The following is a 27,610-nucleotide window of genomic DNA, read 5'->3' as shown; positions in this document are numbered from 1 at the left end:
CTATGTGGAGCTGGCGCAGATACTGCTCCTTTCCAACTTGTGGGGTAACGGTGTGCTGTAAGGGGGGAGGACATTGAAGAGCAAGTATGGTTTTGGGAAGGGCAGCAGCTCCAAGCGGCGGGGGACGAAGGAGAGCATGCTGGGCAACCAAGCAGTTGTCAGCTGCCCTTGCAGTGGTGAGTAGTATCCCACGGCAGGGATCGTAGCAGCGAGCTTTCTTGGCATCAAGGTAGGAGCCTTTCAAGAATAAAAATGAAGTCTCAGGTGAATCAATACAGACTTTTCGTTAGATACAATTTACGATCAACCTTATTTGTTTCCCTGATGCTCAGTAATTAAGAAGGAAAGTTTAGAATAGACTCCTTAAAACTTGGTGATGTGCTGTCACCAGGGAGCAAGGTGAAATAGCTTTTGTTTTAGCCATGGAAAAACTCCTGACAGGGAAGAGCCTGTGTGCCAGCCTAGCTAATATTAACCGTCCTAGACTTAGCAAGGACATGGATCGAGGTCAAAAAGCCTAACAAGGCTGGACACTGTAAAGAGATATACTGACTGTCTGTAAAGAAGCATGGCTTTATGGTTGCAAATGTCATATTTTTTCCTGTTCAGGAAATTTCTGGTGGTAAAGATATTTTGATCCAAAGTATGATTTACAGTAAAATGGGGAAGGATCATCCCGCAAGAGACACCTCACACCATATTTACAAAACAGATTTCATTTAATGAAGAATGGCATAATACTTATTCCTAAAGAACTTGTTATTTGACCCTATTTGCTGTGATTTATCTTCATTATATCGCCATTTTGGTCTTTTACGGTCCTTCTTCTCTAGCATATTCCCATGTGAAGAGGTAACCTGGTGAAGGATAGCTATCTCTCCCTCAGTGGCTTTATACCTAGCTTCTGATACTCACTGTGATATCTGACTTGGGAGCAGGAACGAAGTCAACTTCTGTCAGGTGCTGAAGGCCACCAAAGTTGCCAAATTTTTCATGTTTCCTCCACTTTGCTCGCTGGTTCTGGAACCAGATCTGGATACAGGCAAGAAAGAAGAGGCACAGAAATGAACAGGAGATGAAGGAGGATCTGCTCACATCCAACTACTTTCCCTACTCTCTAAGTGAGCATCAGAAAACATTGATCTCCAGCTCAGCAGAACCAGGGGCTGAACCTAAAGGAAAGCATTGGGTTCAACACAGCACGTTTCACACTTTGCATAGCATGCAGGATCTCTGCATTATCACGACAGCGTCTTTTCTCTCATACCTCACAGAAAAACTAGGATCTCCCCGTTCAAGGAAAGACAGTGGGATGGGGTGCAGCAGGTCTGCCAGGGCTCTCCTGGGAAAGCAGACCCTTTCACGGTCAAAGCTTTGCAGTAGTGAAGGCACACAGCATTCTTCTTTCCCTAGGAGCTGTGATTTGTTGCATGACAGGACTCTTTCACCCTGTTCCCAAGTCAATAGACTGGGAAAAAACCCACCTAGATGTTTTGCTGGGGTGCAATAAAAATGTGTCACCAGTGCGAATGTAGTAACAGGGCTCTTCCTATATTTAGCTGGTAACATTTTGAAATTCACATAAGGGACCTACACAAAAGACCCAAGAGGATGCCACCTTCGAAATCACTCAGCAGTTGTATGCTATCTGCTATCTCTTTTGCACTGGAAAACAGACAAATAATTTTTTCAAAGGAGTTTCTTTCATCTGTCAGCTGATTTGACCTGTCTGGCTTCTGGCTGAGGCACACAACTATATATTGTGCAGTCACAGTAGTGCATCTTGCTGCTTTGTTGTGAAAAGTTGAATCCCCGTTTCATTGTAGTTTCTAGCTGGCTTAGGAACTTACTATTTGACTGTAAACATTTCTTTCTGGGCAAATGATTCATATGAACACAAGGTGTTAGCGATCACAACCAGATGCTGCCGGAGGTAAATACATATGTATTTTAAACCCAATAATGAGCAACTCAATTATTTCTACATCTTTTGCCCAGGAAGTGATGGGAATGTCAGGAGCCCTCCGTTATATTGCTGATAGTTGGCAGTATCTGAGGTTACTGAAAGGACAGTCCTGTTTATCTGGCTTTGCATGTGTTTGAGAACTGCTTAGTCTGTATGAACTGCTCCATTCCCTTTCTACCATGCAAGAGTTATATGGTGAAACAGCACCATAAAAATGACCTCTCTTTAATGCTGACAAAGTGATTGAGGGCAGAGAAGGGACTGAAGCCAAAATTCAGCCTCTGAAGTGTTTCTTCCAAAGTTTGCACATGGGATAAAGTCCTCACTTTCAGTTTTTTTTTCCTTTTTTAATAAAGACAAAGCTGTATTCACAGACCAAACTGCTCTTCTTTGCCCAACCAGCTCTCCAACACCCTTACCCCTAAAATGATTTCTCAGTGCCCACCTTGCATTTCTTTTACTGGGATTTAAACATATTCCTCCATGCTCTGTCTACCACAGATATCAAGCTACTGATATCATTTATTCTCTGCACTCTACTAAACTTCATTTTTCCATTGTTTCTGAGCTATGGCACTGAGACAGAGTACAGTATTCCCAGGTGTGTTCACAAAAGTCACACCAGTGGCTTTAGAGCCACGGACAAGTGCTTCCTTAATCCTGCCTGAGATTTCACAAACGACTCATTTGCCCTCTCAGTGGTCAGCAGGTTGTCCAAGGAAATAAGGACTAAAACAGAATGCAGAGGGAGGGTGGCATGACCCATGTTGTAGAAATGTCCTCTGTTTGTTACTCTGTATGATTGTCCCTTTGTTGTTCTCTTGCAGACACATGAGCAATGATCCAGAGCTTGCTGTAGTGAAGAGTCAGCCTTTTCATTATTTTCCAGTCCTTTAATCTTCTTACCATTTCATAGCACTATCATTAAAGATTTTACTGATTATGTAGTTCACATTCACATTTGTGTTAGTAAATGGTTCCTTTGAAATGTCTTAATTTCCAGTTGGACACATGTTGTGGACTTAGATTTTTGTCTACTAGCACATGCCATTGTGATCTGCTCCGTTTTCTTAATCCAAGCAGGTCCAAGGCAAGGTCCTTACAATGACATGCCCTTTATCAACCAAATACACAGAAACGTAGAAACACAGAATCATAGAATGGTTTGGAAAGGACATTTAATGTTCATCTAGTTCCAACCGCCCTGCCACGGACAGGTGCATCTTCCACTAGACCAGGTTGCTCAAAGCCCCATCCAACCTGGCCTTAAACACTTCCAGGGATGGGGCATCCACAACGTCTCTGGGCAACCTGTTCCAGTGCTTCACCACCCTCATTGTAAACAATTTCTTCCTTACCACCAATCTAAATCTGTCCTCTTTCAGTTTAAAACTGCCACCAATAATCTCATCATAAAAAGATGAGTTTGACATCATCTATTTTCAATAAATCAGTGTTCCTAAGCATTAAATGTATTACCCTTTCTTTAATTCATTAACAGAGACTCATATCGTCTTTATCACTGTTTTGCCAAAAATCAATGTTTGGCTGACAAGCCAGTCATTATCTGGTCATCCTGTTTATCCTTTAAATACTGACATAACATTAACTTTCTTCAAGGCCCTTGGAACTTCTCTTGTGCTCCAGGACTGATTAAATATCAACACTGATGACCCAAAGTGCTTCTCAAGCAGCTTTTTAAGAACTACTGGGGGGAAGTCAACTGGATGTCTGGATTTAAATATATGCATCTGTAACAGCTGCTGTTCAACATTGCCCTATGGACAGTGTTTCGTCATCATTGTGTGATACTACCACCTTATCTGACATATTTCCAAGGATAGAACATAAATTGTCACTGAACATCTCTGACATTTCTGCATTATCCTTGACAGTCCCACTGTTTATTGTAACAGATCAATATAATTCTTCACTTCTTTCGTTTGTTCTTAATGGACTTTTATTGAGTTTCTGATGATCCTTAATTTTTCTTACCAAAGCTTTGGCCTGTATCCTTCTGCTTTGCTTATTCATTTTTTATAATTTATTGTTTCTAATGTTTACTCATACAACATTCTTCATTTTGTGTTGCATGTAGGCATGCACACCTGCAGGGATATAATTCCATCTAGCCGCTTAAACTGTTTCACGGCAATCATAGCTTTGTTTCTTGATTGGAGGACACAAGCTTTCTGCACATTTATGAAATGTTTCACGTGGTTACCCAAGGGTTGCTCACCTTTTTTTCCCCAGTTAAAATATCTCTCTGAGGTGATTTGACTTATGCTGCTTTTACCTTTGTCGAAACTATTATTTCAACATACCAAGAGCATATACAAATTCGCTGTACTCTATTTTTTTTTCTCTTTGACAAATGCAATCAATCAAAATTATAACTTATAACTTATAACTTGTAACCATACCTTGTTAATATAACTTGTAACCAAACTTATAACTTGTACCATAGTTACAGCTCTGTGGCCAGTTTCCACTTATCAGCCAAGATGAGGTCAAATGCAAAATTTCCTGTGCCATGCATAACACTGTCTGAATTGGGAATTTGCCATCTGCGATTCATACACAAGGGGCTTTTTACCTCCTTCATTTACATCTCAGGTTGATGTTTCCCATAATAACCCTTTCCCCTTCCCCACTCCCCCAATTATAAATGATTTTTTAGACAGAAGACTGTCCTGTCTTTCATGTGATTTGCTGTTCTGTTGGGAACACTGACTAGTAGCCCAGCTTGTGCTTTATACCATTGGGAATGAATTGTGGGTGCAGTGATATTGCTAATGGGCTTATTACAGCTATGCTGTTCCAATTTTCCCTGTCACCTAACTATAAAGCAATATCATCATGGTTAGTCGATAGTCCCAGGCATGTCATAGTCAATAAACCGCTCTGTGTTGAACTTTGATTGTTAGAGTGGGATATGTGCATAGAAGTACACTGATCACTCTAGCATTGTGACAAGTAGAGAAACTGCCTTATGCAAAAATCATCACAACAGTGCCTGGTAAACAACACCAAATTCCAATACACAGTGGTATGTATATGTTAATGTAGCAGATTTCATATGCAGTAAACATTTGGGGTCAATTTTGAGCTCAGTCAGCAAGACTACATTACAGCTGGGGGGAACTGGTTTAGTTTCCATGCACTGAAATTACGGCCAGGGCATTTATAGTCTGCGATATCAAAATACAGAACAGTAAGAAAGCATTTTCATTTGGGCAGTTATTTTTACTTTTTTTGTAACCCTGTAGAAAATGGATGTGGATGACGGTTCATGCTGGATGTACATTAGTCTATAAAAGGTTGATAAATGATTAATAAATATTTTCATAAATGGCTGCTCTGTTGCTACAGAGTCCAACAGGTTGTTCATAATCATCTGTAACTCCTGTTTGCTATGCATTTAGTATGCTTAGAGCTCCTGTTATCCCTTTGATTAATCTCATGTGGTTAGTCCTAGCTAGGTGACAAATACTTTTTTCCCTGTTTGTAGAAAGAGAACAGTGATACTGGCCTCCTCTGTAAGGTAACACAGAGGTCACATATTTCATTATCATTGTCATCCAGGCATAAACTATTAAGAACGTACTCTGAATAAAGTATTGGTGCAGTGAGCATAGCCTTTTGGAGACACAATGTACCTGAACTCTGGCTTCTGGGAGGTTTATCTTTGCTGCCAGTTGATTGCGTATATGGACATCTGGGTAGTGAGTCACTTGGAAAATCTTCTCCAGTTCCTGAAGCTGCTCAGCTGTGAATGTTGTCCGGATTCTCCGTTTCCCTTTCCTCTCAACTGTGCAAGCAAGGAAAAGCGCATCACATTTTATGGGAAAAGGCCACAGGGCCACAAGAAGATTCAGAGATCCATCAATTTCTGTTAATTGCTATGGGATGGCACCTCCAACACTTTCTAGATATCTACTTACCATAGGTGACTGTCTCCTGACCCAGCAGTAAACGTGAATGAACTCTTTTATTGTTCAAGGACTGAGTCAAAAGCGCCCATTTTAAGTGCTAATTCCATTGGTGCACTGCGTGTCAAGAGATACAAAACCCTGTGTATTTTAAACACAGTAGCCCTGCAATGGGTTTGTCATCGAAGTCCTTTAGTGCTGGACCAACCTCTGACCCCTTTTTGCCCCTGTCTGTCACATGCACACATCTGTTGCTAATTTATAATTGCTTATTAACGATTTGTGAAGAAACCCTTAATGCAGATGGAATGAAAGAGTAGATATTCCATTTTGTCTTGGTGCTGTTCTCATGCCTGTAACGAATCACCATCTTTCTTTCAGCTCATAAATTTTCCATCCCTATCTGTTCCTGTCATACTGGTCTTACTAAGCTTTCCTCAAGCCCTGAGGTATTATCTTATTCCATTGTCCCTGTATCGATTTTGATGAATTTACTCCTCCTGTATGCCAACAAGATGAAAGAGTACCCAAACATGTGTGCATATTGTGGAGGGAAGCCAACCATTCCAAACTGACTGACTGCTGCTCTCTTCCCATACCGTTCCTTCGGCAGTATTTAGGGATAGGCAGCAGTTTCACTGCAGTGTGGCATTAAAAATGTAACCTTACAAAGAAAAGTAATGGTATTCTGACTGCACCGTTGTGCGAGGACTTTCTAAACAAGCTTAGCCTTAGGAACTACAAGGCCTTAAAACCCATGGAGCAGCACATGGGGAACTTTGGGTGCTGTGAATTCCAGGGGATTCTTACATTGCGCCGTTCCTTCACCTACTGTGGCGTGACCACACTAAAGACTTCCCGCAGCATTCCTATGCTGTTTTGAAAATGCCCTTCTACACCAGGGTATTTTATTTAGATTATGAACTCTGTATGCCACTTGGTGTAAGTTAGAATAAGGTCTATGTTGCTCTGAAATGATCCTGGTGGGCTTATGTCTTGCAAGAAGGAGGAGAAAGGAGCAGCAGAAGCGAGCTCTAAGGCAGCTGATCTGCAGAACTCATCCCAAGGCTGGAATGTTCTTTCATGCACAAACGGAGTATCTTCTAGTTGACATTGAATGACCAGTGCAAAAAGCCATGGCCGAAGCATTGTGAGTCACAAGGTTTTTTCTACTGAGCTTGGCAAACTGCAGCCTGATAGGAGTATAAAAGTTTTAATATCACTAGTAACTATGATGAGTTTGCTACTCAGTGACCTTGAAGTAATTGGCAATGGCACCACGTTGTTTGAGAAAATGATCTTTTTGAATAACTGCTTTTGGTCTTCCGTGCTCTGATGGCAACAAGCAATTCATTCTATGTAACTAGATGCATACGCTTCCTAATGTGAACAGTTAACCCAGAGAAGGTTAGTTTAGTCCCTCAAATAGACTTGGTACTTTTTTCCCCTCTCTTTTGTTCAACCATTAGCATAACCTTTTCCTTTTGGGGATAAAGCAGTGAAAAAGGTAACTAAACACCTTGGCCAATATAAACTGGGCTCTGTGCCAACCAGAAAATGACATTTTTCATTCTGTAATTGAAACTTCATTGTGACTCTGTTGACACAAAAAATAAGGAATACAAAATTCTGTCCACTGACTTGGTAGGAAGGTGCCTAGGACGTGACATCTGGGGACCATTAAGTGAATATATTCCATTGTGAATATTTCATCTTTTCTAAACCTTTCAGGTACTTTGAAAGGAAACCAGTCATGCAAGAATAACTGAGGAGTGTCGTGTCATTTATCATGAACACTGTCAATACACCCATATCTCAGAAACGACCTAATAAAGCTGATGTCCAATACAGTTAAATCTGTATCATTAGACTTTTCACCAGACTATCAAAGTACTACTCATTAGACTGCAGCACTGGCTTCAGCCCCAAGGGAAAAATGTCATTTACATTGAATCTTGCTGGCATTACTGGGGCAGAGAGCTGAAATGAGAAATATTTTTGCGCGTTTTTGCTCAAGATAGCAATGGGCACTCTCTCCTAAGAAACCCTGATTACAAAGTTGCATCTACTTGAACCTTCCCAAAAGATGGCTGTAAGGGGGATTTATTGCTATGTGGATTAAAAGGGAAATAACAGTGCTGAGAATATGAATCTCAGGAGACTGCATCTCCTGTAGATATGGTAGAGACAACAGTTCATAACGGTATGCCTTCTCTGGAAGATTTTTAGCTCACACCTCTCTGTGGGCGGCTGGCCTCCATATCCTCCTGGGAGACACTGCAGACAGCTAGGATTGAGTACAAAGGTGATATTTTGTCAAGCACATCATGTTCTGTCATACAGTAATGAATCTCCCCACTATATTTCTATCATTACAATGTATGGCATTTATATTTCTCTAGCACAGGGCAATTCATATGGCAGATCCCAATGAGTGAAGTTTGTCCTGGTCTCAGGAATTTGAGGCCTCCTTGAGATGTCCTGTACATCTTCCTGAACACTGAGCTGAGCTCCTGCCTCTATCCAGGGTAGAAGACTGGCTCCACTAATCTGGGAGAAGCTGCAGTCTACCTACAACATTTCCTGGGTGGAGCAAGAGATCCAAGCTCAAACTGTGACCACACCCTTGTTCCTGTGGTCGCAACTGTACGTAAACATCTGGGATGCTGGCAGGGTTCTTGTCCTGCCAGGTTTTGTATGTCCAAGAAGTCTATGTGCCTTCTAGCAATCAGAAAGCCTTCAGGAGAAAGAGAACAAATCTGCCTACCTCACAGAAGATTTCTGAATTAGCAAAAAAAGACCTTTTTTTTAAAAAAATGTATTAGATTAATGAACTGAAATAAAATTTCATGACTATGCAAAGCAAGAAAGAAACTGTCTACATTTTAAAATATCTCAGATGTTAACTCAGATAAAAAAAATCAAAGTATTTTATAGTATTCTCCATATACAGTGGAATACAGTAACTAACGATTTAGCCCAGTGTAAACCCTTCTGTCTCATACATTAACTAGACTGTATAGAAATGGGATGACTCAAGTGGACCATGATGGGATTAAAGTGAATGCCAAAGACCAGCTGGATCAGGCATCACTGCAGTGGGTACCATACAAAGAGCAATCACTAGTTCTTGCCTGTAAACACACATGATGACAGCCATCACCTCCTCTTTATAATCTTGAATCTAAGTTAAGGCCAAGAGTTTTAGTGCCCAAAACACAGAATACTACCTGGGTTACAAAGAAATGGTTTGCATTATTAAGCCATGCTAGCTGCAGGACCTCTCCGTAGAGGATATGTTCATACACATCAGAAACAGAGAAAAGAATGTGGATATCTATCCTTGGCTACCACCCTAACTACTTGTAGGCACTGGAAGGATGCTTACTGCAGAGTCCATTGGATTAGTCAGCCTACAGATAGACTCAAGAAATCAGCTGTTAAAAGCCATGCAATACCATCTCTATAGGGCCGAGGTGTAGAACAAAGTCAGTACAGATCATGACTCTAGAAGGAGCTGCAAAGTCTATCCTGCAAAGTCTATCCTACAAAGAATTTATGAGAATGAGAAGACAAAGGCTGTGCACAGCTCGTGAAAGTTTGTGAAGAAACTTTTAGTTGGGCCATCTTACGGTACCTGAGAGCTGGACCCACTGCCTTGAACCATACAGTATTTTAAATTGTGCTGGAGATGGGATGGGTAATGGATCTGCCAGATAATGTCTTACTGTACTCTGTCCCACTGACAGCTAAGAAGAGTCCAGGAATGGAGAGCATGGCTTCAGAGAGAATAGGCTTGTGAGTTTCTGGTGTCTCATATCAGCTTCTTTGATATGAAAATGACTCAGATAACTTGGTGATGGGCAAAAGAAACTCCCTATCAGTTCACTCTTACATCCTCCACATTTTTCCTTCTTGAAAGGTGAACTGTTTTACAGACAGGACTCTTATGTAAGGGAAGGATCTACACAGTGGTCAGAAGTGTCAATCCTACTGAAACCAGCTTTTTCAAAGCTGAAACTCATCAGATTAAAGAAAATACAATAACATGAGGTCAGCTATGGGCCAATAGAGACTGAAGGACAGGCTTTGATTTCAACTGGAAATGAAATTAAATAGACTCCTGTGAACTAATCAAGGCTTTTGCCAGTAGGAAATCTAGAATAGTGCATTTTTTTTCTATATGTAATCAGTCATGCTATTTTTTTTTTAACTATGAAAAAATACAAAATACCTAGGACTGTATGTTAACATTTTCTCTTGCAAGATGAAACTTTCTCTGACTGTAGCTTTGATACTTCCCTTTGCCTTGGGACCTCAGCTTAGAGATCCCATAGCAAACAACAGCATTCAGAATTACAGTCTAATAAAGAATGTGGGTGGAAGATATAAGGCTAGAAAGTGTTGCAAGTGTAACATTGGCTTTACAAACGTAGCTCTAGAGTCTCTGGGGAAATAAAAGCCTGCCTGAGTTTCCTGAGCTATTTCCTATGTAAAAGATGGGGATATTCAAGAACTTTTATGCTCTGTGAAAGTCATTTGCAGGTTAGCTGGCTGCCGAAACCAAGCCTGAAAATAGCAGGCAGCTAAATATGTCAGCTTTTGCAGATGCTTAGAGATACAGCTGTCTGTACGTTGCCTTACTGTTGACATTGGAAGGGCCAGATTCCCCACATTGATAAAGCTGTATAGCTCCTTTAAATTCAGTAACAGGCTCCATTTGTCCCCTGCAGGTGTGGCTTTGTTACTAGGTCAGGCTTGAAGCAAGTTTAAACATTTGAGTTTGTAGAAATACAGATTCTTCTTGAAGGTGTGCAGTGAAAGGATGAGATCAATGGGTACAAATTGCAGCAAGGAAAATTCTGATAACATAGCAGGAGAAAGGGTTTTCACCATGAAGGTAGTCTGGCGTGGGCCTTGAGAGGCTGAGAAGTCTCCATCCTTGGAGATATTCTAAACTTGACTGGACAAAGGCCTAAGCAGCCTGATTTAAGCTGTCCCTGATTAGAGCTGGGGCTGGACAAGATGGTCTCCAGAGGTCCCTCCTAACTTTGTGATGTGATCCCTGACCTCCAAAAATCCATATGGTTTGAAGCTCCCCCATCATTCCTTTCCTAAAAAGTAAGGGAAGTTAAGCTCAAGGAGTCTGAATTGCAACTGCTTATTTACATAGTTTTAGCTTAGTGTATTATGGCTTATTTTCAGTGCCTTTTAGGTATAACACAGGTACAAGGTATAAGAGATATGAGCCAATCGATACCGAAGACTACTGCTTGTTCCTGAGTTTGCTAAGTAAAAGATAGGCATCTGCAGCAACGCCGTACTTGGGGAAATTCGTTCTGGACTGTAGTCAGTAGTCCAATAACCTACGGTACACCTTGCACTGCTGTTTCTCAGCTGCCCTGTGTACCTGAACCAGATAGATACATGCTACCTCAGTGAAATCTCTGCAATTGTATCTCCCATTTGCACTTACCCATTAGCGGGCTAAGACTGTATCAAGCCTACTTGCTCTCATTACAAGGGTGCACACACTAGAAGGATAAGGAACTAAAACCCCAAGAGAAGGGTTGGAAGTTAGTGCTGGCACATATTTGCTTTGCAGTATGTAGTCTGGGTAGATGAAAACTGGTGGGATCAGTTTATCTTGCTGCAATCCTCTTTGTCATCTCTGGACAGACACCCTCTCACAGTATGCGATAACCAGATCTAAAGATTTTGCTGCTTCTTTGACAAGAAGAGAGAAAACTGTTACATAAGCAAGCGAGAAACTTGAGCTAAATATCCTCAGAAATGTATTTTTCTGTGTGTAACTAAGTTGACTGTATCATTTGTTTCTCAGAAAGAAACTCAGGGGCGTTGAAAAAGAGCCTCATTATACCTGGTTAAGTTCTGTTTTTTCCTTTTACCCTCTTTAAAAGAAGTTCCTCTCTCTTTTCTTTTTACTTCAGCCAATTACAGATATGTGGGTCTCCCAGCGGGTTCCTTCCCGTGGCTTTTCTGAACATTATTCTCTTGTGGTGACATTCTGCTTGTGGCAGCCAAGCCCACAGCAAAAACAATTGCAACTCTATCAAAGAGTTATTACAAAGTGCTGATGGCATCAAGACAAAACGTGCTTGTCTGTGTACAGAGGTGTGCCCGTGGCAGTCCCTCTCCCAGTTAAAGAGGTGGCTCATGGCTTTCAAAAGAGCTTGCGCTGCAATATTTAGGTGGGAGTATGGCAGTGTGGCTAATCTTTATTAAAGTGGTTTTCCAGCCTTCGTTAAGAAGGACTGGCATAGCCAGCGAGACTGATCCTAATTGGATGGGTACAATGTGCTCCGGATAGAGCCTCCTGCTAGTGAAACACAGCATTTAGCATCCAGCTGCTGGCCGTTCAGGCGTTGCAGAAGTTAAGACAGAGCAGCACGACTTGAACTTTTAAAGGCTTGACTTCCCTCCCTTTAGTCCAAAACTCCTTGACGGAGAGTTGCTTCCGTCCTGGCGCAGAGTACAGTGCCTAATCGCTTGACAGCAAGGCTGAAATGAAGAGAGGTACAGACTTTAGGTGCTGTGAGCAGGAATACTAAAAATACCAGACCAGGAACCTGTTTAAGTGAGCTGTGTGGCGGCGGCCGGGGGAATTTCTTAGTCTGCTTGTCAGAGGAATCGGCAAGGAGTAGACAGCTCGTATGAAACCATTCATGTGGACAGTTTGCTGCGGAGGATGGTGCTCGCCATCAGCCTGAGCCCCCGGTGAATTTAACCCTTCTCATCTGCCAGCAAAGAGATAATGGTGTTTACAACCTCTGCTGGTTGTACACCAACCTGAAATGGTGTTGTGCGTAGCTCTGGCACAGCCAGCGGTCAGCAAAGTATCTGGAGAAGGAAGCACACCGGCCATGGTTTGAGGGACCCCAACTGACATGGGGATGTGTTAGTCTCCGTCACTTGATATCAGTTCTATAACCAGGCTAAATGACCTGCACCTTCATGAACTCCTTCAGGTCAAAGTGGATTTGGGGTAAGTATATGTGTAGCTTCCCCGTTCAGCTGAATCTCAGGCTTGAAACTTACTTTCTGTGAATGTTCGTCCACTGACAAACTTCACCTAAAGGACAAGCGAGCAGTGACCAGCCTAATCCAATAACAGTTTTCACTGAGGAAAACAGGTTCTCCACCACTCTCAAACTCTCTTGTCAATGCCTTTGTCAGAAAACAGCCATTTGCCCATGGAGAAAGCTGAGATTATCGCAGGTTGCACAGAGAGCTTGTTTTCTGCTTTATTCCTGCTCTTTGTGGTTATTTGTGCCCGCAAACCTCTAGACATCAATCAGGCATTGTTGTTTACATCCCTGCCTCAGAGTCTGTGCTCCCTCCAAGAAACCATAATTCCATCATTATTTTAGTACGTAGTCTCTGCTGTTTCCCACCTCAGCATAAAGCACTTGCTAATACAGTAGGTAAAAGGCCTGCCCTCAATTTTAAAGAACTGTAATTAAAAGCACCAAATCCCAGAGGTGTAATGCAAAGTTCTCAGACAATTTAGGAAAAGCCAATAAGTACTCGAAAGACCTTTGAAATAAACTTATCAAGACATGCTATCAACTTTACAAGTGGTCACATTACACATTTTTGACTAGCAGGAACAAATTAACCTCTGGGTCCTGCATAGTGTACCCTTTGGATCCAAAATTCCCAGGAAAGAAGGGGCTGCTGGATGAAAGCATTGAATGCTAACATTTACTTTAAAAAAAAATAATAATGAAGAAAAAACAGAAACAGAATTTATGATAGTCCCTCCAACCACTGACAGCTTTGCTTTTTTCAGTGCTTACTTGTATCAGTAAGACTCGTGTGTGAACATAGTCTGGAGGGTGGGAGTAAAGGATTCAGGTTTTGTGCCTTTCATTTAATATCGAGGGTGTGATTATAAGCAGTCAGTCTTCAAAGAGGGAGAAAAACAAAGAACCAGCCTGCAACAATGTCTCAGGTAAACCCACCAAAGCAAGGTCAATGGTGTGCTGCATTTCTAAATGTATATAGGAATACTGCACTTCAGAGACGCAGGGCTGCAGGGACTATTCACACTGAAAAACAGAAGACTGGTAAGACAGCTAATGGCAGCAAAATTATATATATATATATAGGCATTTATTTTTTATTCCTGCTTTTCATTTAAAATTTCTTCCTTTTGTTTTGCAGGACAATGGGAGGCTTGTGCCCTTTCTCTCAGTCCCCATTGGCATATTCTGGGCAGCCGATAATTATCTGGGATTGTGACTATACAGTGCTTCATGCTCTCTTGAGTGTTTTCTAAATGCATTAAGATAAGTCAGCATATTGGGGAAAAGACTGTTCTGCTAGAGATAAACCATGCTGTTTCACAGGGATACATGGATTTGACCATATTGTCTACAAATGAACAGTACAAATGAATTTATGGCTTCAAAGAAAACATAAACACTAAGCTAAATATGCAGGCAACTGGCATCAATACAGAGGGTACATGACTTACACTGGAAGTTCTCCAGGACTGAGATCATCTCTCTATTTCCTGTTGTCTTTATGATAATTGCCACCAGAATTTGTCAATATGCTTTGGGAGCAAAGATGCTATCATAATTATAAAACTATTAGATTAATAACAAGATCCTTGAGCTCCCAGTCAGCAATGTGCAGAGGATTTCTTCTATGGAAATATTTGGATGATGTTGATTCAGTATGGCAGCCTCTTCTACAGTGAATAATGGAGACGTGAGCTGCAGGGAACAACATTGTCCAGTTGTTCCCATGGCCTGAAGCCCCCAGTTTCTGGTGGAATTAGGAGCCAGCTCCATTTATGGAAGCCTGAGCTACTTTGTGCTTGAATTATAGCCCAGACAAGAAATCCCACCAGACCAGGCACCTGCCAGTGTCTTAAGGTGATGCTGCTATCTGGCTTCTCCAAGGCGCTGACTGCTCCCTTGCTGGAGCATGACTGGAACCATTATTCATGTGAAATGCTGGGCACACTCATCCCCTGCCTTTGGATGTAAATACTTACAGCGCACACAGACAAACGTATACAATCAAACCCTGCATGTGTAAAAGACATTGTAGGGGAATTTCCCATGAGGATCTGAACTAGGCTGAGATCTTGTATGTGGCAGTCTAGCAGGAGCTGCCACAGGTCGGACAGGTATGGGGGCATGTAATCTGCTTGGGCTCCGGTACTTGGTTGTCACGAACTTGTCAAGTCTCAAGGGTGTCACACAGAGCAGAGAGAAGGAATTAAAAGGCAAGTGGGAGGTCAGTATTTAATTTGGGGGTTTACATGGACATGTTGCTGTGATGCTGACCAACAGCCACAAGAGTTTGCCCTGCTTGTTCTTAAGTTTTGAAGACCCTGGCAGTGATGGTGGTTGCACACAGCAAAATGGCAGCAATTAATAATTTCACAGAGAGCTGGCCCAAGCCAGAGCCTGTACCCACAGCTCCAAAGTAAGGCCTCTATCAGAATGGTCTTCTTCTAAAACGGGTTTTATCAGCGCTGCTGCCAGGAGCCGGGCTTTCAAAAAAAGTTCTGCTGAGCTTCCCATACAGAAGGCCGCAAGTGAAAGCACCCAACATTCAAAACAAAGGCTTCCAAATTCAAATGGGGGTTTAGCAAAATTAAATGCTACCGTCAGAATATCTGTAGCATATGAGGGCTTTTTTCTTTTTTTGCTTACAATGCAGCCTCTAAGTTCAAAGTGCAAGAGGCATTGCTTCCTGTAAATGGTTTGTGATAAGGGCATAAATCTGTTCATTTTAAATGACACCGCATTTCTAAACCACTTAGTCACAGAAGCCATTTTGTGGGAAAACCAAGTTTTTAGGAACACTACAAAGTTATGGGCTTGCCTGGAAATATGCTCCAATTCCACACTCAGGGTCACAGTTGGGGTGCTCTTGCTATCTCAATATGCCCATGAAGGACATATTGTCATGGCCTTCTCAACATGTTTCTCCTCCTATCCAAATAAGCACCAGACAAACCCCATCCCTCCCGCCTCCAAGCTGGTTGCATAGCATGCTTGATTTCTTCTGCTCCCTGACAACTATACAGATGTGTATCTGTAGTCAGAGCCCATCCTCACAAATTATATAGGTGTTTTATATAGATAGAGGCAGTCTGTGAGAAAGGGGTGAAGGAACACCAAGCCAAGGACTTCTGCTGTCTTTCACATCGGAAAGCTCTCCCACTGCTGAGATTGCTGCTGTTCCCCTGGGTGTTTGTTGTAGGCATTCTGAGTAGGGGTGTGAGGGAGGTCCTGGGGACACCTCCTTGGCATAGGCTGTGGGCATTTGGTACCTCCCGGGTGCCTTGTTAGAGGACCCATAACTGGCTTATAGGTACCATGTTGAAAGAGCATCTGAAGCATGGCAGAGTCGATAGATATGGAAACAGAAGTCCACTTGCTATCAGCTCGAGCTGTAAGGATTACAGACTGCTCCCATGGATGGCGCCAGTCTATCTCTCCTGCAGGCGCTGCTGCCAACTTCATCTCAGAAAGGGGACTGCAGCCACAGCCAGAGGCAGGAGAAAAAGAGATGCCAGCTCTTCCCCTCTAACATAAAGTGGAGGGAAGAGGCTGAAGTTTATGATGCTGGAAAGGATTTTAAACTCGGGCCTCCAGCTCTCTGCTAAGAATAACACAGTGTGTGCACAGGATCCGAAACATCATTGTTTGTGCACCGCGGGTAAAATGCCAGTCCAGTGCTTTAGGATCCTCCCCCTCCTTTAGCCAGTTTCTATCAAAGGCTCAGCAACTACAGGAACCAGTAGCCTAGAAAATGGCAGATCATTAAACCTCTGCTTGGTTTCAAAACCCTACTGCCACCAGGGAACAGAGGGATTTTGTTTAAAATGCCTTTAAAATATAAGTTGTCGTTGAAAGAGCCTGCTCAGCTCGGCTCAATTTTGTGCAGATGATTACCGGCTTCCCCTACTGCTTTGCTGATGAGGCTGGTACCGAACACTGTGCTGGTCAATGAGGCTGCGTGTGGAGTTGGGACACCCGCCTCCCTCCTCTGTCACCCTGTGAAGGCCACATCCCAGCTCTGCTGTGATTCCCCATGGCTGGGGACTCCCTCCTGCATGAAATAGACTCCTTTTTAGCACTCACAGGCAGCTCTGAGTACTAGATACATACTGCCCTGGCTCTCCTGTGAGGACACAACATGATATTGCCCAGCTGCCATCAGCTGCTGGCAGCTTACAGGGCAGAGGCAGGCTAAAACATCCAGTTATCTTACGACACTTCTCTCTGCATCAAGACAGACGCCGTCTCATGCAGGAGGAGGAGGAGGTGACAGTAGCTTGTCACATGGCTCATGTATACCATAGCAGCAGCAGCTGGAACAAGGCTTTCCTTTCAAATCCATTTTACAGAAAGAAATGTTTTCTCTGCCAACTTGCAGAGTATGGTCTGAGGAAGATGTGTGGATCTCAGTGAAGCCAGGTGAGTTACCCTGCATCTGCGGTCACATGAGCCCATTAGGAGTCTGCAATAGACTTAATTGAAATTGCTTTTTTTTTTTTTTTTTCTTTCAGGAAGGAGTGAATAATAACAAACTATGCAGGAAACACCTTACTGTTGCTACTGAGAGCCTGTTTTCTGGAGTGTAGTATGGTCATCTGTATTACCCTGTCCTAAAACTCAAAGAACTTAAAGCAGTTTTTGTCACGTGCTACTAATAAATTGCAGTCTGTTTGTTCGGAATTTGTCTTGTTCAGGTCCCATGCATCCTGCTTAGCTTAAAGTCTCTGGGCAATATATTGGCAAAGTATATTTGTACCGTCCTGTGCTTTGTCTAAGCGATTGCTGTCTACCTGTGCTCACAACTAATGAAATTAGCAGACCTACCAACAGGGCCAGGCTTGAAAATTGTGCCCGGCACATCCTGCATGCCAGACCTGTTGCAAATCGACACTTTGCTTCTGCGCATGCGGATGACCTCTTCATCACCTGTGCAGTGGGTCCAAGGTGTACGGAACACATCGAGCTGATTCGGCATGTTCAGCAGCCTCACTCCCTGCGTTGTGCAACTCACGTTTACCAGGAAACTCCATAGATTGCCACCCCAAGTAGGAGGGCAATAAACACCGAAATCACTAAAATTGGTAGGGTTGGCAGGCCTGAGCTAGATCTTTAGCTCAGAGGGTGGGTCTCCATGGCTATGATGGCGAGACTGAAGAACCATCCCTGTGACTCAGACAGGAGCTTAGCAGTAGAAAAATTTGTGACTTATGTTACTCGGTATTGCCATGTACATCATTGTAAGATAACAACTATGTTTTTGGGTACTCTGGGAGACAGTTTGGATATAGAGGCACTCACCATGAAGTGGATGGTCCACTGGGAAATCGCAGAGCTGATCTTCCTCTTCCTCGTGTTTTCTTTTGCCCTCCAGGTGTTCACGTGCTGTGTCCTCACCCTGGAGGGAAGCTGGGCTGTCAGTAGGTCTCCTGCAGTGAGCTGCCTGCGTTTTCTTTGCCCTGGCCATGGGTGTAGCACATGTGGCAGGGAGAAGCACTTTGGCTGAAGGTAAGTCACAGTCTAAAAGACTCCTGCTGCTGGAATCTGTGAAGGACACAGCACAAGACAGCTTTGAATAAAGCAACTGTCATTCAGCGCACCTTTTCCAGTTTGTGTGAAAAAAAGAAGCATCGGTGTGATCTAGATACTTTACCATTCAAACCTGATCCCACAGCATCCTCATAGGGAAGCTTAGGAAGAGTGGGTTCGATGAATGGACAGTGGGGTGGATAGATAACTGGTTGAGAGACAGAGCTCAGAGGGTCGTGATTAGGGGCACAGAGTCTAGTTGGAGGTCAGTGATGAGTGGTGTTCCCCAGGGGCCAGTACTGGCTCCAGTCCTCTTCAATATATTCATCAATGGCCTGGATGAAGGGATAGAGTGCACCCTCAGCAAGTTTGCAGATGACACTTGGGAGAGGTGGCTGACACACCAGAAGGCTGTGCTGCCATACAGAGAGACCTGGACAGGTTGGAGATTTGGGCAGAGAGGAACCTTATGAAATTCAATCAGGGCAAGTGTAGGGTGCTGCACCACCCCATGAATAACCCCATGCACCAGTACAGGTTGGGGGCTGACCTGCTGGAGAGCATCTCTGTGGAAAGAGACCTGGGAGTCCTGGTGGACAACAGGATGACCATGAGCCAGCAATGTGCCCTTGTGGCCAAAAAGGCCAATGGCATCCCGGGGTGCATCAAGAAGAGTGTGGCCAGCACATCGAGGGAGGTCATCCTCCTCTTCTACTCTGCCCTGGTGAGGCCGCACCTGGAGTACTGTGTCCAGTTCTGGGCTCCCCGGTTCAAGAAGGACAGGGAACTGCTGGAGAGGGTGCAGCAAAGGGCTACGAAGATGATCAGGGGACTGGAACGTCTGTCTTATGAAGAAAGGCTGAGGGATTTGGGTCTCTTCAGTCTGGAAAAAAGACGGCTGAGGGGGGACCTTATCAACACTTATAAATACTTAAAGGGTAGGTGTCAGGAGGATGGGCCCAGGCTCTTTTCAGTGGTGCCCGGCAACAGGACAAGAGGTAATGAGCACAAACTTGAGCATAGGAAGTTCCACCTAAACAGGAGAGGGACCTTCTTTCCTTTGAGGGTGGCAGAGCACTGGAACAGGCTGCCCAGAGAGGTGGTGGAGTCTCCGACTCTGGAGATATTCAAAACCCGCCTGGACACATTCCTGTGCAACCTGCTATAGGTGAACCTGCTCTGGCAGGGGGTTGGACTAGATGATCTCCAGAGGTCCCTTCCAACCCCTACCATTCTGTGATTCTGTGATATTTTAAATGGCCTTAATCATTCTGTGCTGTGCATCAATACCAAGATGACCCCATGTTGCAGGGGCATGGTCCTCATGAATTTGACCCCAAAATCTAGCCTGTTCTCCACTTCCTTCCACCTTAAAACTTTCAAACCTTAAAAAAACCTTTCATCTTATAACTTTTTTTTGTGGGAGATTTTCAAAAAAGGACTGTGGAAGTCAGGAAACGCAACCAAATGATCAAGAAAGCTCAGCTTCTCTGTTAGTGTCCAAACCAATGGCTGCCTTTTCTGAAGAACTCCAGAATACGGTAGATGTGGAGCTGCTCTGAAAATCTGTCAGCAAGATCGCTGTGGAATTTGCTGTAAGCCAAATGCTTTTGAAAATCTAGTCCTTTCTTAAATGTCCGTGTAGGTTCACCTGCCCTATAGGAAGATGGGCCAGAGAATAGGCTAAATGTCAGTGTCTTCCCTGATTCAGGTCCATTTGTCCTTTCTTCTACACCTGGGCTGCCTGTTGCCCAGATTTAGGCATTGGATAATTCTAAAGGCAGCCTTTGCCCAGGCTGTCAACATTTCCCATCTGCTTTTGTGACAGGTGACACTAGTGATATCCAGGAAGGTAGTGACAGTCCTCTTCATGAAATCACAGGCATGCTCTTGTTGACAAGACAAACGTAAGAGAAGTGCATTTTCATGAAGTGCAGCCATAAGGTTTAGATTTGAGCATGAGTGTCACAAACAATGGGAGCTGAAGGTAACCTCAGCAGTCACCAGTGGTGACATGTGCTGGGACACCTGACCCTGAGTGGTGATGAAATTGATCACAGAAGCCACTATCTTTCTTCTGCCATGGTGTTGCCTTATTACTAACACCATCATACCTGTGTGTAGCAGAGGCACTGCAAAGATCTTTCAGATTAGTTTTCTGCCCTCCTGAATGTAGTATGAGTCCTTACTCTTCCTTCTAAAGGTAAGCAGACCTTGCAAAGCCATGCACTGAAATATAACATGCTGGGAAGCCTTGTGGTTCAAGGCAGTGGTCTATCTGTGGCTGTTAGCATCCCAAGAGAGGTATACCGAATACTTCCATTCTCTTACCCGCTCTTTTCCACATTAAAGCCTCACCATAAGGCCCAGTTCTGGGTGCTTTATGCACTGGCTTTGGTAGATGCAATCAAGGCTCAGGCTTGACTCTTCAGACACAAGATAACTGGGTCTGTGCTGCTTTAATGGCAAACCAAGAGTTTGATTTAGTTTTTCTCCATGCCTGGATATCTTTCCTTAGAAAGGCAGAGTAAGAGACAACACATAGGCATAATGGACCCATTGGGGAATTTATGTTCCATGGTTAGCATGACCCTGAAGTGAATGTGACAGCACAGGTTTGCCTAGGCTCTGGGATTTGCAGCGCATGTTCCCCACTCCCCTCTCATATCTAAATAGCAGCAGGTTTGAACCCCAACAAGCTGTACTGGAATAAACTCAATTTTTTAATAGATCTTTTACTTCTGGTGCAGTATCTAACATTGGCAAAGCATCTAACTTTTTCGACTTGTCAGAGTTTTATTTTCTGAACAAATAACAAGTTCTATTTGTAAGCAGCCTTGGAGCAATGATAATTATAACATCTGGAGACACAGTGCCCAGTTCTGCCCTCAGTAAAAGCCCACACAATAGGAATTTTACAGAGGGCTGACACTGACATGAAGAAAATGGAGTTACAAGAGCTCTGGAAATTAGCCAAAGCCCCATGTCAATAAAGGATGATTGTTCAAATGTTATCTTTCCAAATTATCACCAATCTTTGGGTAAACTTCTAAACACAATTGCATGTGTCCATCCATGCAGACCTTAAGAACGTGGTCTGAGGTCCACCGCTGTATTTGAGGCATATTGTGCAAAATAGGACTCATTTAATTCCTTTAGGATCAACTAGGTTTGAGTTTTCTGTTGAGAAAACAGATGAGGTTTTGAACAATATTTGTGGGATAAAGCAGAAGGATAGAGACCTGGGAGCGGTCACTAGCATGGGGGTGGGGTTAAATTATTTGCTCAAAAACTCAGAGGATATCAGTGTTGGCAAGGGTTCTTAGCCCAGGACTTCTGTCTCAGTCCTCCATCCCTAAATTAAGGATTAGTTGCACTCCCTTGCTAGATATGATGCTGTGAAAATGAATATGTTACAGAATTAACGGTACTTATATCCTACAGTAATGAGGAACATAAGGGTACCTGAGCAAGGTTCTCTTATGGGCAGTGATTAAAGCTTTCTAAGAATTACACTTGCATTTTCTAAACTATAGAAGGCTCTTCAAATGTCTTTATCCTTCATACACAACTTTCCTCCCCAAAATTTTTCTCAAGATGATCACATACCCCAGTGATGAGCACAACTTATATATGTGCATGGATAGAATAATTACAGGCTGAAGAGAAAACAGGGAGGGAATGGAAGACTGTCCTAGGTACACGGGAAAATATCCATGTCTGTGAACTGGAAAGGAGTGGGAGAATCTGTTTGAGATCAAAGAAGAAAATTAGAGTGGCATGAACCTTAAAGAGAGGCTGGAAAAATCAAGGAAGTGTTCTGGAGGATAAGACTGAAGATAGATGTTACTGAGTTTAAAGCACATATCTGTGAGTTAGGAACCCTAAGGTCTAATCCTAATTGCGTTGAAACCTTCTCTGGTCCTTGCTGTCCTGAACAAGCAAGGAGACTGTCTGAAATGGTAACTCTTTAAGTCAGCCAGTAATTTTTGGTGCGTATTCATGTAACTCCAGCAGGGAGCTCTGAAAAATATCTACAAATTGGCATGGGCTAAAATTTCCTCCAGGGAATGCAGTTTTCTTTTTTTTGTTTGTTTGTTTGTTTGTTTTTTTTCCCGGAGATGGCAATGACATTTCAGCCTGGCACAACATGAGATATTTGTTACTCTTATGCACAGAAATTACTTTGACTTGTGGCTTAAAATGGTCTTTTGGGCTTGACTTTCAGTTGTGTAGGAAAGGATGGGAAAATTCAGTCAAGACGGTAAGATTTCTTTTTGGAAGCAGGAGGTTATTTCAGATGCCATAAGTTACATTTAAGCCTTTTTGTGTAATCACTGGAGACAGACAGACCTGTTGTAGGCATAAGACTTAAGATTTTAGGGTCTTACTAAGGCTATGAACAGGGAAGAGTATCACTGAGAAGTGCAAGCAGCTTTCTATTGTGCTGGTTTTCTCTTTATACCTTGTTTTTTTCTTTTCTTTTTTTTTTTTTAGGTTAGGTGGATTGTTTTCCCTTGTAATAGGTGGGGTGAATTGGTGATATTGGCCAGGTGGTATCTGTTCAGTTATATACCTTCAGCTGTTTCCTCTTTTGCAATAAAGCTGGGTGGAGTGTTGCTAAGGATGAAGTAAACAATCACCATATTGACATTTGTGTCTGAATTGGCAGTTGTATTCCTATTAATTTGCATATCCTTAACATAATGGGGCATAACACAGGCAGAATGACAAAATTAAGGTTTCTATTACTTCTTTTACTATTAATTTCCCAGGTGTAACATCCTTATCCCAAACTCCTTGACTTGATAAAGGGCCTCCTGTTGGTGGAACCTCACTGGCAGAAACTGGGGGGGTAATGAACAATTATTTCAGGTGTACTTTCAAGCACATTGAAATCAAGTTCCCAGGGATTTCAGAAGAAGGAATTCTTCTGAAATAGGCCTGCTAATCTTTGTTTAAAATGAAAGAGTTGGCACTAGGGAGGAGACAAGCATTTGCTGGGTGTTTATTTGTGTCCCTTGCAAATGCCATGGTTACGCTTTCCAGGTGCTGTGACAAAAAGAGGAAAGGAAAAGTATAGACTGAATACTAAAATGCTTTGTTGTTCACTATTTCTTTTTTAACTTGGTAAGAGTCTTTCAAAAATTCAAAAATTTCAGTAGACTTCTGATCAACAGCTGCAGTTCCATGTCATCTAGTAGTTGTGTTTGCGCAGTAAACTCACAAATAACTAATACTTCAACTGGGAAGTCACATACTCCTGGGAAGAGTGCACACTCCTTATTCCAAGTCCTGCTGGAATTACACTCACGAAAACCTGTGAACTTAGGAGTCAGGCCCAGACATCTTCTCATAAATGATCAAGTCCTGCCCCAGCTTTCCATGAGAGGCTGGCAATGTACATCACAACATCCTTTTTGTTAAAGAATCATAGAATAATTTAGGTTAGAAGCAACTTCTAGAAGTTAGCTGGTCCAGCATCCCTGGGTTTTTTTGTGAAAGGACTCCAGGGTAAGCTTTGTCTATATCCCTCATTTCTGACATTCTGCATCTTCTGGTCCTCTGGTATTACCCATCTCCTCAGCTCTTAATAGCTAGATTTAGACGTCAGGACAAGTATGATCTTGGTACTTAGACTGCCTAGATCAGCACACGAGCTGGATGATACTTTCTGTCCAGGGAATTTACCTTATGGTATGTATGTGTGTGGTGCCAGTTCTTGCTCTCATATGGATCATGGCTTGGCTCAGACGCATACCATACGGGAAATGTTCTTAAAATCCATAGTAAGATATAACTCAGCTCTGACCTGTAGTACTTCCTTTGCTGCTGCTGAACTGTTCTGGGAAAGCAGCTGGATTTGCGTCCCATCCTGGATTTTCCAATAAGTTCTCTAGCTCATTTCAGTTCCCTGACCTTGGCCGCACTGAGACAAATTAGATATGGCTGATATTTACACAGCTTGTTTAATGCCAGTGTTATATGGCATGAAGTTGAATGACTTTGATGAAATACAGCAATTACCCCAAGATGTACAGCATAGGGTATTGAACTCCTGAAATAAATAAACCTTATCTGCAAAAAGTGGCAGTTCGTCTGTAACAGCAAAGGGTAATAATCTCAGGTATCTCTTTGGTGTTAAAAAACCAACAATGATAAAGCTTAATTTTCATTGTCTTTTTTAAACACCCTTGATCAATTGCAAAAGCAATGTACAACAACATTTTGGAATATCTCTACAGCTTTCCTGTTTTCCCAGCTCCGGTGACAGCTAAGTGAATCTTCATGTATATATACTATTCCATTATTTTACATTTTTCATTGCCCTAAGTATATTAATCCAACCTTGCTTTCTAGCAAGGGAGAGAAGAGTCACTATATTCTCTTGCTACAGCCACAGCCACTCTTCGGCTAGGCGATGAAGCGAAATCAAAGGCAAGGCCTGGCTGTTTTGCCTGTATTACTTTCAAGGTGAAAAACTGACTGTACTCTCGGGTGGAGCAATTTGGGATGAGCAGTACTGGCAGTGCAGTAATGCAATCCTGGGAACCCACCACGTCCTGCATACAGATTTGTCACACCTTGTGCTTGGAGCGGCACGCTTAGCCGAGACACACAGTGAAACAGGGCTTCAACATATTGATCGTGAAACAGACTTAATATAAAAAGGTCCTGTCTCTGCCATGCTTCTCAGTTCTCAGAGAATAGTCTTATGTTGTTAAAATGCGGCTCTATGGTCCATGTTATGAACAGCACTGACTTCATTTTCAGTGGTGTTATCTGTCTCGCTTTGGATCCAGTGGCACAAAGTCACTGCCATGGTCCCTCTCAAAAGGACTTTCAGCTCACAAAAAATCACTCCCAGAGAGTTCACACCAGCATTTACCCCCTTTTGCAACCTGGCACCTTCAGCTCAGAGGCCCCATTATGCTTGCACCAGCATCAGCTATGTCCTTGTCCACCCCTATAAACTACCAAGCTCTCACTTATTTCAGGACCATATTTAAAACATGGTCTGCCCTTGTTCAGGTCCGATCTGCAACGGCAGCTTTAGGAAACCTCTAAATGCTGCAGTCCTCCAACTGTACCAGTGATGAAACAGCCAAGAAACACTAGCTGTGGCCATCAGCAACCTCATCTATCTTTGAAGCTGACCCTTTTTTGAGTAGCAGGCTGGATTTCCAGATGACTTCAAGAGGTCCCATTCAACCTCAGTAATCCTATGGTTCAGTGAAAATACAGCAGCACGCCATCGCTCTTCCCCATACACAGGTTTCCATGGAAAGCCACGGGTACTGGCACAAAGGCAGTGGTTATATACTCAGCCCCAATGCTTGGGGCTCCCACGGCTGTGAGATGTGTTGTGCGCTGGTGCTGCCCCATCATCAGGAAACAAGCTCTGCACAGAGTGAGTGAAGTTACCCTGTGTCAGAAGTGAACAAGAAAAGTCCAGGTCTTGTGCAAAGCATGGCGGAGAGGCAGCATTAGTGGGACTGGGCTTGAACCCAGCTGGTGACTAATGTTACACAAGTGAGTGTGGTGCTCACTTCACTGCAGTTTCTTTCCCGATTTAGGTTTGGTTTGCTTTCCAGTCCAGGTGAGTATCCAGTTCAGACATAAAGAGTTGAAACTATGCGAACAAGCAACGGTCACTTGGACTGCCAGGCTTTTGGAAAAAGACTCTTTCCCTTACTGCTGGATGGTTCATCCAGTGCCCTGGGAAATGGGGACCTGATCCATGAAAGGATCTCTCTGTGTTAAAAAATATAAAGTGTAGCATTAAGCTTTGTTGAAAGCAGTTGAGCAAGAAGTGAGTGACAATTTTCTGTCAAAACTACAGGTCATTTTTCAGTTAAGTGGATGTGTTTGTATACATAAAACATCTCCTTTTCATGAAAGATGTAGATTAAAAAAGAAGAAGAAATACTGGATCCAGAAAATGTTGGCCATTGGTCTTTGTTTAAGGAAAGAAAGAGACAATTTCTGTGGGAGTAAGAGTTCACTCAAGGCCAAAGTAACTAAACTGAGGAAACTGAAGTCAAAAAGGCTAATGCACTTGCTGGTTTGCTAAGATAGAAGTCACGCTAGTTTTCTACTAGCTGGTTTTATTCAGCTCATGAAAGGACCTAGTGTCCATGATGATAAGGAGAAATGATTAAACACAAATGCCTTCTCTTTTGTTGTTCCAGCAATTGAGTTCTAACACTCCTTAGCTACCATTACCCTTGCAGACCATTTCTCCTGCTTGAGGATGAATGGTTGGATTTTTCTGAAAATGGTACTGATATGAGATTTGGCTGTAATTCCAGACAGCAGTCAGCTCTTAATATAAGTGAAACTCCAACAACTTCTTTAAGCGGCAGCAGTTTTAGGCTAGCTTCCTGAGTTTGAATGTCTGTCCTTCGTTATGACAGGCGATTCTTTTTTCTTTTTTTTTTTTAATAACAACAGTATTGTTTTTTAAAGAGAAAGGCACTAGGATGTTGTATTTGTTTACTATAAGTACTTCTTATTGTTACTGAAGAGATCTATCTGCAATAACTGATCAGGTTGCATACCCACATCTCCAATGACACAGGGGCTTCATAATGTACAAAATCCCACCAAAGGCTGGCAGCAGAGCCCAGTCTACTGTGATATCAAAAGTAAATTGTTTTTTAAAGATTATTTCTGTATATATAATGAATGATTTGTACCTGATTAGGGAAATCACAGATTCCTACAAAAACTAAAGAATACAAATTCTGCATAATCATACGGGGTAGTTTTAGGGGTTAAAAAGAAAGGACCATTTTCATTAAGTGTTATAACTGGTACTTACCAAAGGCCAGTGGTGACCCTGCTTTCAGGGCTGGAGGTCTCTCAACGTAGTTACTTCTGTTCCTGGTTTCAATGCTTACGGCGGTGCTAGCAGAAGGTTTCTTTAAGATCTCCTCAATGGAAAAGGACAGGCTGGGCTTCCCCTGGCTGGCACACACCCGGTGGTCTGTCATCTTTCTGCCACAGTGGCCCCAAGGCAGAGAGTCCTCTCCTGCTCTCCTGGCTCTCGGAGCACCCCGAGAAACATGCAGCTGGGAAGGTGCACGTCTGTCCCCACCCGTGCCCGGATGACCTGCAGCAGCACCGGGAGGAAA

The 27,610-nt window shown here is 42.9% G+C and overlaps 1 protein-coding gene across 1 annotated transcript; it reads right to left on the bottom strand.

Annotated features, from left to right (window-relative positions):
- Positions 1-27,469, bottom strand: ISX (intestine specific homeobox). The gene is made up of 5 exons (XM_054198704.1): positions 27,298-27,469; positions 18,246-18,488; positions 5,626-5,777; positions 916-1,032; positions 1-237 (listed from the first exon to the last, which is right to left on the bottom strand). The coding sequence occupies exons 1-5, from the start codon at positions 27,467-27,469 to the stop codon at positions 1-3; spliced, it is 921 nt and encodes a 306-aa protein (XP_054054679.1).
- Positions 27,470-27,610: the final 141 nt, after the last annotated feature.

Source organism: Rissa tridactyla, chromosome 1 (genome assembly GCF_028500815.1).
Source record: "Rissa tridactyla isolate bRisTri1 chromosome 1, bRisTri1.patW.cur.20221130, whole genome shotgun sequence".
Lineage (NCBI taxonomy): Eukaryota > Metazoa > Chordata > Aves > Charadriiformes > Laridae > Rissa > Rissa tridactyla.
This window is presented reverse-complemented; position numbering and strand designations above follow the sequence as displayed.

Coding starts and splice junctions, on each gene's coding strand:
- ISX (XM_054198704.1), bottom strand. CDS start 27,469: ATGACAGACCACCGGGTGTGTGCCAGCCAGGGGAAGCCCAGCCTGTCC. Junction 18,489..27,297: donor AGGGTCACCACTGGCCTTTG/GTAAGTACCAGT, acceptor TGTCCTTCACAG/ATTCCAGCAGCAGGAGTCTT. Junction 238..915: donor CTCCCAAGTCAGATATCACA/GTGAGTATCAGA, acceptor TATTCTTGAAAG/GCTCCTACCTTGATGCCAAG.